Source organism: Nycticebus coucang, chromosome 15 (assembly GCF_027406575.1).
Source record: "Nycticebus coucang isolate mNycCou1 chromosome 15, mNycCou1.pri, whole genome shotgun sequence".
NCBI classification, from domain to species: Eukaryota; Metazoa; Chordata; class Mammalia; order Primates; family Lorisidae; genus Nycticebus; species Nycticebus coucang.
Window position 1 is genome coordinate 83274589 of NC_069794.1, and position 12308 is coordinate 83286896.

Here is a 12308-nt window from a genome sequence, read left to right on the forward strand (position 1 = left end):
TAAATTCGTTAGGTTTGGCTAGATGGTGATTGAGACTGGCAAATTATCTCCATGTAGATTCAAATAGATATCTTGAACATAAACCTACAAAATCAACTCCTCATTCTCACAGTATTCTTCATATTTAAAAACCAAAGGGTAAAAAGGAGATCAGTGAAAAGAATTTTGGGTTTATACTTCAAAAGAATTTTGAAGGTTTATTCATTCTTGTGCATTAGTTCTCATGTAAATCACTTATACAAGGAAACCAGTCGCTTCAATTTTCCCTTCTTTCTCCTGCATTTGTAGTTTTTTCCTCTCTACTAGATTATTCCCATTAGCATAAGCAGTTGCTATAAGTCTCTCATCTTAAGAAGAGACTTTCTTGACCACTCTAATCTCAGCTTTACTCCCCTTAAAACTCCAGAGACAATGGAATTGTCTCTGCCCATTATCTCCACTTCATTTCTTCCAGTGCGCTGCTGAACCCACGTCAGTCTTTTTTTCTCTACTCATGCACCATTAAAAACAAAGGACATTTCCTTGCTATTTTCAAATGATGCATTACACAGTAAACAAATGAGAACTTAAAATGCACACTGATTAATTATGTAAACTGGTAATTTGTTTTAAAAAGCATAACTAATTTGATTCTTCATAAATTGGAAATTTAAATATTTCTCCTGATAATCTTGAGGTTATGTTATGAGTAGTGCAAAGTGCGGCACATGTAGTTTCATCTAGAAAAGTGTGTATGTTACACACCTTATTTAAGCAAACAAAATGTGCATGACAAAATGCATACAGTCAATGCATAATAAAAAGCATGTTTCAAATACAAGGCAGCCCATCAGGCCACCATACTATGTAGGTTTTGCATTATCATTTATGGCATTATAGATTAATTACACATAGCATACTTTTACGTATTTTAGCCCTGAAGATAAGAAAAATAATTGTTGCTTGAAAAAATAATTCCAGGTAGCCATTTGGTTTTTATCAGGAGAAAGTGAACCTCCAAGAGTTCAGTATCAGCTGAGTCAGAATTATTAGCTCAAGTCAGTGACTCAGATATGCGACATATTTCACAGTGGCTGTTACCAAGTCCTGGCAATGCCTCTTCCATGGAATGCTAGATGATGAAGCATTTCTGGGATTACTGTTATATGTGGTTCCCCCCCACTTTTTTTTTTTTTTTGCTGGATTAACTGTATCATTGTATTATTTCTTCTTCTCACTCATCTGTGGCCTTACATTTTCCTCTTCTGTGACCTTAACAAAGGTGACCTTACATTTTAATTATTCATAAGTCCTTCCAAAACATCGTCAGAGAGATCCATAAGGGGAAGTTCTAGAGATGGAAAATCCAAGGGAGGAATATTTGTTATTAGAGTGTCCTTGGCTTTCCTGGTATTTGCTGTAAACTTCTGCCAAGTTGAAGAGGCTGTAGCAGTTTCTGAAGGTGGTGGCAACCTCCATAACTCTGACTTTTCTACAAAATCAGCATCTACTTCCAACTCCTTTTCTTTCAGACCTTTTGGAAGTCTGGTCTTTTCAGCCCTTAATTGTTTATTTTCTTTCCCTAGCCTTTCGTTCTTAGCCACAAGGAATTCCACGTGTCTCTTTAAATCTGCGATTTTGCTTGCCTGCTTCTCTATAATTATTTTATCATCTTTTGGGGATTTGGGGATTTGAGCCCATGAACTCGGCTTCCCAGAGTGCTAGGATTATAGATGTGAGCCATTGTGCCGGGTTAACAAACAAAAAAAGGTAGGAATTCATTGAATGTTTAAGATGCATGGATAAACTAAATGAATTCTAGGGTAACTTTAACTTCCAGATGTTCATACATGGCTCTGTTGACTGATTCTTTTTTCAAGTAAAAACAGCAGTGTAGGGCGGCGCCTGTGGCTCAAGGAATAGGGCGCCGGTCCCATATGCCAGAGGTGGCGGGTTCAAACCCAGCCCCGGCCAAAAACCAAAAAAAAAAAAAAAGCAGTGTATCTGGATTCCTGTCGAAGATCCCGTGAATTTCAGGCAGGTGTCTCTGTGGAAGGGCTGTACTTCTGAGGAAGAAGGAGACTCTGGCCCTTGTGTCCTCAGCAGAGGGTTTATGAGCTGCCCGATGATGAGTAGATACATCCTTGTCTGCGTTCTGCTGAGCTTTCAACCTTTCCTCACCCTTTTTTTCCATCACTCCTGAATGAGGAGAAGCTGTTTCATGTGGCTGTCCCTTTGCAATTCCAGTGATAACTGAGCCTGCTTAACCTGTGTCAGTGTCATGGCTTCGGAAAAATAAGCTGCAGCCTTTTTGTGACAAGAAATAGCCCCTTCGTATTTTCCTATAGCTAACGCTCTGCCGTCTGCTCTGTTGATGAGCCAGGTTGAGAGGTCCTTCCATCACTTCCATAGACCCAGGGAAAAGCAGCAGCCTGAGGAAGGAGAGCAGTGGCACCAGGGTACGTGGAGAGAAGCAGTGGAGCGGTGCAAGGCAGCTTTGGACACTGCAGTCCCTCTGCTTCCCGATAGCCAGCTCCATGTTGCTAAATCTTGTCAGCTCTCCATCCTCATGTTAACCTAGGAGTAGCATTGACACAATCACTTTTGCTGTCTTAACACCTCTCTACTCTGACTTCTGGGACATCTCTTACTTCTCCTTCTATCCCATTAGCTGTTGTATCTCCTTTACTGGTTCTTCTACTAACCACAAAACATTCAAGTCCTCTAGGTTCACCTCCAGTTCTCTTCACTACCTACCCTTCCTCTTTGGTGGTCACATCCACTCTCCATGGCTTTATATATTATCCATTTGCTGGCGGCTCCAAAATTAGGATCTTTAGCCCCAGGTCTATTCTGTAAACAGCATACTCAGCCTACTACCCAACTAACATTTTTATGTGGATGACTAACAGGCATCTCAATTTTAAAATCTCCAAACCATATGTCCCTTACCCTAATCTATTTTTTTTCTTTCTTTTCTTTTTTTTTTTTTTGAGACAGAGTCTCACTATGTCGGCCTCAGTTGAGTGTCGTGGCGTCATAGCTCATAGCAACCTCAAAGTCTTAGGCTTAAATGATTCTCTTCCCTCAGCCTCCCAAGTAGCAGGGACTACAGGCACCCACCACAACGCCCAGCTATTTTTTTGTTGCAGTTATTTAGTTGGCCCAGGCCAGTTCGAACCCACCACCCTTGGTATATGTGGCTGGCACCATAACCACTGTGCTGCAGGCGCTGAGCCCCTAATCTATTTTCTAACGAAAGTGAAAGTCTAGCAACTCTGCTTTCAAAATATATCCAAAATTCAATCACTTCTTAACACTTTACCTCTGACACCTTGGATTAAATCATTATAAACTGTCAGGATTATTTGAATGGAACTGGTTTCCCTGCTTCTGACTTAACTCCCACCCCCCATACACAGTGAATTCTCAACAAAAAAGCCAGAGGAATTCTTTTAAACATAAAACACACTATGTCATTTCTTTACTCCGAACTATTTTGTGGGCGCCCATCTCAGAGTAAGAGCCAAAAGCCCTTACATAGTCTTCAGGTGCTCCATGATCTGACCACTAGGCCCCCTGTCTAGTGTTAGCTTTTCACTTTCTTCCTCTTGCTCTTTCTGGTCAAGGCACACTTGTGTCTAGGCCAGATGACATGTTTGTTTCCACTGGAGTGTACAAGCTGTGATTTTTTTTTTTTTTTGGTTGGCACTGTATTCCCCAGCCAAAAAAAGGTAGGAATTCATTGAATATTTGATGGCAAGATGCATGGATAAACTAAATGAATTCTAGGGTAACTTTAACTTCCATATGTTCAAGATTCTGGCAAAGGGAAGTCTGAGGTTTTCAACGAGGTATCAAGTTATCAAAAAGAGCCTATGAGCCACTGAAGGCAATAGATTTAATTTTGGACATGTTGGGTTTGAGATGTATGAAATAGCAAGATAGAGGTGTCTGATGTTTTATACAGTTTAAATGTAGGGACAATACCTGAGGAAAAGTTGAGCATGAGGATAAAGGATTTTTTTTTTTCTCTCATAGAGATAGAGTCTCACTTTATCACCCTCAGCAGAGTGCTATGGCGTCACACAGCTCACAGCAACCTCCAACTCCTGAGCTTAGGCGATTCTCTTGCCTCAGCCTCCTAAGTAGCTGGGACTACAGGCGCCCGCCACAACACCCAGCTATTTTTGTTGTTGTTGTTCTTGTTGCAGTTTGGTCGGGGCTGGGCTTGAACCCGCCACCCTCAGTACATGGGGCTGGCGCCCTACCCACTGAGCCACAGGCGCCACCCGATAAAAGATGTTTTTATTGTTATATGGGCGATAATTTTTTTTTTTTTTTTGTAAAGACACAGTCTCACTTTACCGCCTTCAGTAGAGTGCCATGATGTGACAGGACTCACAGCAACCTCTAGCTCTTGGGCTTCAGCGATTCTCCTGCCTCAGTTTCCCAAGCAGCTGGGACTACAGGCACCCGCCACAACGCCCGGCTATTTTTTGGTTACAGTTCAGCCGGGGCTGGGTTTGAACCCGCCAGCCTTTGGTATATGGGGCCAGCACCCTACTCACTGAGCCACAGGCGCCACCCTATATGGGTGACAATTTAAGCAATGGAAATGACTTATGTCAGCCTGAGAAAGTTTCTAGAGAAGAAATCAAACTTTGTAGACATGAATATTTTTAAGGATCAGGAAGAAGTAAAACCCATAAAAGAAACAAAAGAAATAGTAGCACAATGATGTTGAAGATTTTAAAAGAAGGAAAATGGTAACTGTCAGGAAGGTTAAACAGAATGAATTTGCACGTGTGGGTGTGTTCTTACACAGATGTGTGCGTGTATACACGTGCACGCACACACGCACACATCTGGGAAGTCATTAGCAACTTTACTGAGACGATTTCTATAGAGTAGTGGGAGATTTGAGAGTTCACGAGGGAAAATTGAAAAAGTGAAAATGGCTAGTCTTATTTTCTTATTGAAGGGACAGGAAATAGATTACCTATTGAAGGAGGTTGACCATGGAGGTTAGGTAACAATGAATATTATTGTGAGGCAGAGATGAGACTCAGAAAAAAAAGGGTTTAAAAGATGCAAAGGGGCTGAGCACGGTGGCTCATGCTTATAATCCTACCACTCTGGGAGGCTGAGGCAAGTGGATTGCCAGAGCTCAGGAGTTTGAGACCAGCCAGAGCAAGAGCAAGACTGTGTCTCTAAAAAATAACCAAGCATTGTGGCAGGCGCCTGTAGACCCAGCTACTTGGGAGTCTGAGGCAGAGAATCACTTGAGCCCAAGAGTTTGAGGTTGCTATGAGTTATGATGCCATGGCACTCTACTGAGAGTGATAAACTGAGACTCTGTCTCAAAAAAAAAAAAAATGTGCAAGGCTTTCAAGATAAATGTAAGGGGCATTAAAAAGAATAAACAGATAGAAGAGGGAGGAGGGAGAGGGTGGAATAATAATTGAAAGAGGAGAGCTCCTGAGAAGACTGAGTTATCAGATGGGATAGAAAGTTCAGGTTAAGGTACGAGCCATAGATATTCCCCTGGTAAAGGAAGTAAATAGAGGGAGTAAGGAGGGACACAGGGAGGAGGGTTCACGTTTGATCGAGTCTTATTATGTGAAGTAGGTTGTAAAGGCAAAGGCCAAGAATTAGTATGTGAGAAAAAAGCTTAGCCTTGAAAAGTGTGATATTGTTTGGGAATGACAACACTGATGGATGCAATAACAGTTGCCAGAATAGGATGGCCATGCGGCAATTGAGAGTCTGCAATAAAAGAAAAAAAAAGGCACATTCTAAACTTTTATATGATGTGTATATCTACTGCTTAATAATCAAATTTAAATATTTTCTACCCATTGTAGCACAACTAAAAAACGTCAAGGAATACAGAATCCAAATTTTACTGCACCTGGTCAAGAATTTCTGTCTAAATCTCATTTTTATGAACACCTGACTTCAGAAAACTCTTCAAGCAATTTATCAGTTTTGGGGCAGCCATTTTATAAAGTTCCTACTACAAGAAGTGAAGAAATGAGACGCTCAATTTCTACAGGCAAATCGACCAAAATCTTTGTCCCACCTTTTAAAACTAAATCACATTTTCACAGAGATAACCAGTGTGCTAGCAATACTATTGTGGAAGAAAATAAACAGAAACAAAACATAGATGAACATGGCTCTGGTGATAGTGAAAATAATAACAACAGTGAGATTCACCAACTTAACCAAAACAGTTCTAATCAGGCAGCAACTATAAATTTTGCAAAATGTGAAGAAGAACCTTTAGGTATTGTATGACAATTTGTGTGACGTATTTTTGCCTTTCAGTTAGATATTTCTCTTATTAAATAATGTCCTGGGGGGGGGGGAGTTTCCTCCTTTTATGGCACTTAAAAAAGTAGAACTTCCATAGCTGACCACGTCCCTACATTGACCACCTCCTTAAGTTTACAGATTTTCATAGACCGGACATGCACCACATGTATGTGTCAGTACAGTAGCCTAGTTCTTTATGTTGACCAGTTTGTTATGGTCCCTTGGTTGGTCGGCTTGTAGAGGTTCTATTATAATTTCTGAACCTTTTCTAATGCTTGATTCTCTAAAGCCAAAGATTAGATTATCCTAACATTTTTCTTTCAGAGATGACTATTTGTGGACTTTTTTGTTTTGAGAAAAGCTGTTACCAGAATATATTTTTTAGCATACTACTAATTTTCATCAAAAATTGAAATAATTAATATATATATTTTAACTTGAATGCACTTCTACTATCCATAGACCATATTAAAATTTTATCAGTTGATGCAATAATCTAGTTTTTTTCTTTTTCTTTTTTTTTTTTTTTTTTTTGAGACAGCCTCACTTTGTTGCCCTGAGTAGAGTGCCGTGGTGTCATAGCTCATAGCAACCTCAAACTCTTGGGCTCAAGCAATCCTCTTGCCTTAGCCTCCAAGTAGCTGGGACTACAGGTACCTGCCACAATCCCAGACTGTTTTTATTTTTATTTTATTTTTTAAAATTATTTTTTATTAAATTATAACTTTGTACACATTAGGTGAGATCCCCCCAAATGCTCTCCCTCTACCCATATCCCCCCTCCCTTCCCTTCTCTCTTTTTTTTTTTTATTATTTTTTTTTTTTAATTTTTTTATTAAATCATAACTGTATACAATGATATGATTATGGGGCATCATACACTCACTTCATAAGCCATTTGACACATTTTTATCACAGTGGTTAACATAGCCTTTCCGGCGTTATCTCAGTTACTGTGCCAAAACATTTATATTCTACATTTACCAAGTTTTGCAAATACCCCTGTAATAAGCACCACAGGTGTGATTCCCTTCCCTTCTCTCTCCTCTTCCCTTCTACTTTCTGGACTATAGTTATGTTTTGCCATTCATATGCATGTGTATGTGACTATATATTGATTTCATAGTAGTATTGAGTACATTGGTCAGGCTGATCTTGAACTGTTGAGCTCAAGCAATCCCACCTGCCTTTTCCACCCAGAGTGCTAGGTTAGAGCCTAAGCCATTGCCTCAATAATCTAGTTTTTATTAGGTATTTTTCCCAAGTTCAGGAGCCAATTTAGGCCTAAGATTGTATTTATTGTCATATTTTTTAGTCTTCTTAGAACAGGTCCTAAACCTTTCCTTGTTTTTCATTACCATAACCCTTTTTAAAGATTAAAGGCCAGTTATTTTGCAGAATAGCCCAAAGTCTGGGTTTACATGGTGTTTCCTAAAAATTATGTTCATAGTATACGTTTTTTGGCAAGATTATACCAAAGTAATGTTGCATGTTTTCCAAGGCACCATATCAGGAAGCACACAGGGTCAGTTTGCCAGTTTTGAAGATATTACCTCTGCTTACTCGGTTAAAAGTACTGTCTACCAAGTTTCTTCACTGACATTTTTTCTTTTTGTGCTTAATGAGTCATCTGTGGGGAGATAGTTTGAGACAATCTAAATACCTTGTTCTTCATCAAACATTCATCTGCTAGTTTGGTTATTTAATAAATTTTCTTTTTTTTTTTTTTTTTTTTGTAGAGACAGAGTCTCACTTTATGGCCCTCAGTAGAGTGCCATGGCCTCACACAGCTCACAGCAACCTCCAACTCCTGGGCTTAAGCTATTCTCTTGCCTCAGCCTCCCGAGTAGCTGGGACTACAGGCGCCCGCCACAACGCCCGGCTATTTTTAATAAATTTTCTAACTCCATCCTCTTATGTTATTTCACTGGCGTTCCATTATATGAAAGAACTTTCTTTTCTTCCTCAATAAATATATTTCTACTCTTCTTTTTTTTTTTTTTTTTTTTTTTGAGACAGAGTCTCATCATGTTGCCCTCAGTAGAGTGCCATGGCGTCACAGCCCACAGCAACATCAAACTTTTGGGCTCAAGTGAAGATTTTCTTGCCTCAGTCTCCAGGTAGCTAGGACTACAGGCACCCGCCATAACACCTGGCTATTTATTTGTTGCAATTGTCATTGTTTTGGCAGGCCTGGTCTGGGTTGGAACCCGCCAGGTCCAGTTTATGTGGCTTGCGCTGGAGCCGCTGAGCTATGGGGGCCTAGCCTATTTCTACTATTCATACAAGTTTACAAGTTGAAACTTTGCATCTATAAAGGTTTTTTTTGTTTTAGTTTTTTTTGAGACACAGTTTTACTATGTCACCCTTGGTAGAGTGCTGTGGCATCACAGCTCACAGCAACCTTGAACTCTTGGGCTTAAGTGATTCTCTTGCCTCAGCCTCCCAAGTAGCTGGGACTACAGACGCCTGCCACAATACCCAGCTATTTTTGTTATTATTGTTTTGTTAGCCTGGGCCAGCGGTTACCCCTGTGCTACAGGCACCAGGCCGCATCCATAAAGTTTTAAAAGGGTTAGGAGCTCCCTTTTTCTGTGTATGTAAAATTAGAGTAAAGTGATATGCGTAAATGTTACAAAGTAAGAGGTGTGCTTTTTAAATTTACATTCACTTTTATTTTTGCTGTTTGTTCTTTAACAGATTTAATTACAAGTCTTCAGAATGCCAGAGATACACAAGATATGCGGATTATAAAGAAACAAAGGCATCATATCTCCCCACAGCCAGGCAGTCTATATCTTGCAAAAACATCCTCTCTGCCTAGAATCTCTCTGAAAGCAGCAGTAGGAGGTCGAGTTCCCGCTGCATGTTCTCATAAACAGGTATTCTTCTGTCTGTAGTGCTCATAGCTTTTAGAAAAAAGTGAAATTTTATTAACTAGTATGTATAAATCTTTCTAGAATGAACAAACCATAGGAATGAATGAATGAAATCATCATGCTTCCTAATTAGCCAGCATTGGCAGCCTCCCTTTCTTCTAGGCCTGCTTTATTCTTCCAAAGTGATCTGTGCTTCAAAATGACTATTTTTCTTCCTTCTCCAAATCTTACTCATTTTGTTACTGTCAGTGCTCTTAGTAGGTATGTCAGATGAAAAGAAAGAAGTCTCATTGAAATCCAATTGTGAATAACTGATTTTTTTAAACTTATTATAAGCTATTTACATTTTTAAAAGAGGATTCTCGTTAAGCCGCTACTATCTAGATATAATTTTAGGCAATAGGTGAAAATAATATTTATAATAGCTAACATTTAGTAAGCATTTTTTCTTTTTCTCTTTCTTTTTTATTTTGAGATAGGGTCTCATTCTGTCACCTGGACTATAGTGTTCAGTGGTGCAACCATAGCTCACTGCAACCTCAAACTCATGGGTTGAAGTGATCCTCTCAAGTAGCTGGGAGTATAGGCACATGCCACCAGGCCTGGCTATTTTTTCTGGTTTTTGTAGACATTGGGTCTTACTGTGTTGTTCAGTCTGGTCTCAAGCTCCTGGCTTCAAACAGTTGTCCAGCCTCAGCCTCCTGAAATGCTGGGAGTAGAGGTATGAGTCACTAACCCTCGTCTGTATATGATTTAATACAGATTAATTCATTTAAGCCTCATAACAACCTGTGAGATAAAAGCTAGGCAAGTCTTCATTAATGTCATCATTAAGATTCTTGGAAACTGGTTTCAAGTGAAATAACTGCAAAATGGAACCAACTTTTTTCATCTATGTTATGTAGAGAGTCCTTCACAGGTATGAACTACCATGCCCAGCCTACTGGGGATTTTCTATGTCCAAGGCACTTTACGTGCATTGGTTATATCTTACTCAATCCTCACAGCCACTCCAAAAAAAAGGTATATTACTTTGTCAATCATTTTGCAAATTAAGAGGACTAAACCATGGCAAAAGTTAAGTAACAGTCCTAAAGCTTGTATCTAGCAAGTAAAAGAGTCACAATTCCAAATCAAGGAGCCTAAGTCAAACTCTGAACAAAGAAAAAGATATTTGGGGTTAGGCATGCTGGGGTAAAAGTTAAGTACCTTAAAAGTAGGCTGAGCCATCCACAAATCTGAGCTCCGAGGTCATTTTCCTGGAAATACTTAAACATTTCCCTGTTATTTTCCTTCTACATTTTTGAATTTAAGATATATAGTAAAACATTGGTAATTTTTATCCCTGTAGATTTGGCAGATTTAGCAAGAAGCATATACATAGGGGGAGTAAAAAGGGTACAGCAGACTCTTAAATGTATTTGTCGTTTATAGTGCATTAAAATTTTTAGCTTTCAGTAAATAATTTAAATATTTTTATATTGAATATTCTAGTATTTAAATGAAAAATTTTTGGTATATTTAGTTTTGGTTTGTTATAATTGTTTTTATTCTGTGAAACATGTTCATTTTGATTTGCTTTTCATTATGAGTTTTTTTCTGTTTTTGTACAGCTGTATATGTATGGTGTTTCTAAACATTGCATAACAATTAACAGCAAAAACGCAGAGTATTTTCAGTTTCATATTCAGGATTATTTTGCTAAGGAGTATTTATGGGCTGGAAAGGGAATACAGTTGGCCGATGGTGGATGGCTGATACCCTCCAATGATGGAAAGGCTGGGAAAGAAGAATTTTATAGGTACCGTATGCAAAAAGATTAACTCTTTATGTATTCCACCATTTCTCTCTTCCTCCAAGTTTCTCTTTTGTGTCTTTGATATATTTTAAGCTAAAAAACGTTGGCTAGATACTAAATTTTTAATACATCAAATCAGTACACTATGGCTCAGTAAACATTCTGTTGAAATCTTTTTAAAAGTGAATAAGGTTTCTCTTGGAATTTAATAAGCAGGGTTTTCTTAAATTGGGACATTTTTCTTATACATTTACTAATAAAGGCTGATAAGAAAAGTCGAATTTGGCTCAGTGCCCATAGCACAGGGGTTACAATGCCAGCCACATACACCAAGGCTGGCAGGTTCAAGCCCAGCCTGGGCTAGCTAAACAATAGTGACAACAGTAACAAAAAATAGCCGGCATCGTGGCAGGCGTCTGTAGTCCCAGCTACTTGGGAGTCTGAGGCAAGAGAATCACTTAAGCCCAAGAGTTTGAGGTTGCTGTGAGCTGCAACACCATGGCACTCTACCCATGGTGACAGCTTGAGACTGTCTCAAAAAAAAAAAAAAAAAAAAGAAAAGTCAAATTTAAATGGCCATATAGCAGACTCCCCCCACACACAGACTTATGTCATATTCTTTTTTGTTGTATTTTAATAAATATAAATATCGTGTTTAACAAATAAACACTAATAGTTAAACAGAAGTAACAGTTTGGGGAAAGTGGTAAAACTTTTATGGAGTTTTTTTTGTTTGTTTTTGAGAACGGAGTCTCAAGCTGTCACCTTGGGTAGAGTGGCCATGGCATCATAGCTCACAGCAATCTCCAACTCTTGGGCTTAAGCGGTCCTCTTGCCTGGGTTTTTCTATTTTTAGTAGAGACAGGGTCTCGCTTGTTGCTCAGACTGGTCTCAAACTCATGAGCTGAAGCAATCCACTCACCTCAGCCTCCCAGAGTGCTAGGACTATAGGCGTGAGCCAACATACACGGCTTCTAGAGTATTTTGGCAGGCCCAGGCTGAGTTCGAACCAGCCAGCTCCCGTGTATGTGGCTGGCGCCCTAGCCACTGAGCTACAGGTGCTGGGCCAGCCTCTAGAGTATTTGAAAACAGAAACATTATTTACCTGTTACTCATGTCTTACATAACAAACATCTGTTATAGGTTCTAATAGGAAGTGTATGGTAAAATGGTTGTATTATTTTTTTATACTACATAGACCACATAATGTACAGTTGTTAAGAATGATTATCCTGTAGTCCAGTGGGCAGCTTCATAAGTTACAGCATTGCTCTTATGTTGTTTTTTGATCATTTAAGAAATACCTATTGTTTACCTATTATGTGCCAGGT

At 39.1% G+C, this 12308-nt stretch overlaps 1 protein-coding gene and 1 pseudogene across 4 annotated transcripts in view; one reads left to right on the forward strand and one right to left on the reverse strand.

Moving 5' to 3' along the window:
• Positions 1-12308, forward strand: part of BRCA2 (BRCA2 DNA repair associated) — a 105406-nt gene that overhangs the window by 58788 nt on the left and 34310 nt on the right. For all 4 annotated transcript variants that reach the window (XM_053563168.1, XM_053563169.1, XM_053563170.1 and 1 more), the window contains 3 exons: positions 5847-6271; positions 9001-9182; positions 10793-10980. In XM_053563168.1, coding sequence (XP_053419143.1) covers positions 5847-6271; positions 9001-9182; positions 10793-10980 — 795 coding nt within the window. The remainder of the gene's footprint in view (positions 1-5846; positions 6272-9000; positions 9183-10792; positions 10981-12308) is intronic.
• LOC128566362 (nuclear receptor-binding factor 2-like) lies at positions 1275-2389 on the reverse strand (annotated as a pseudogene).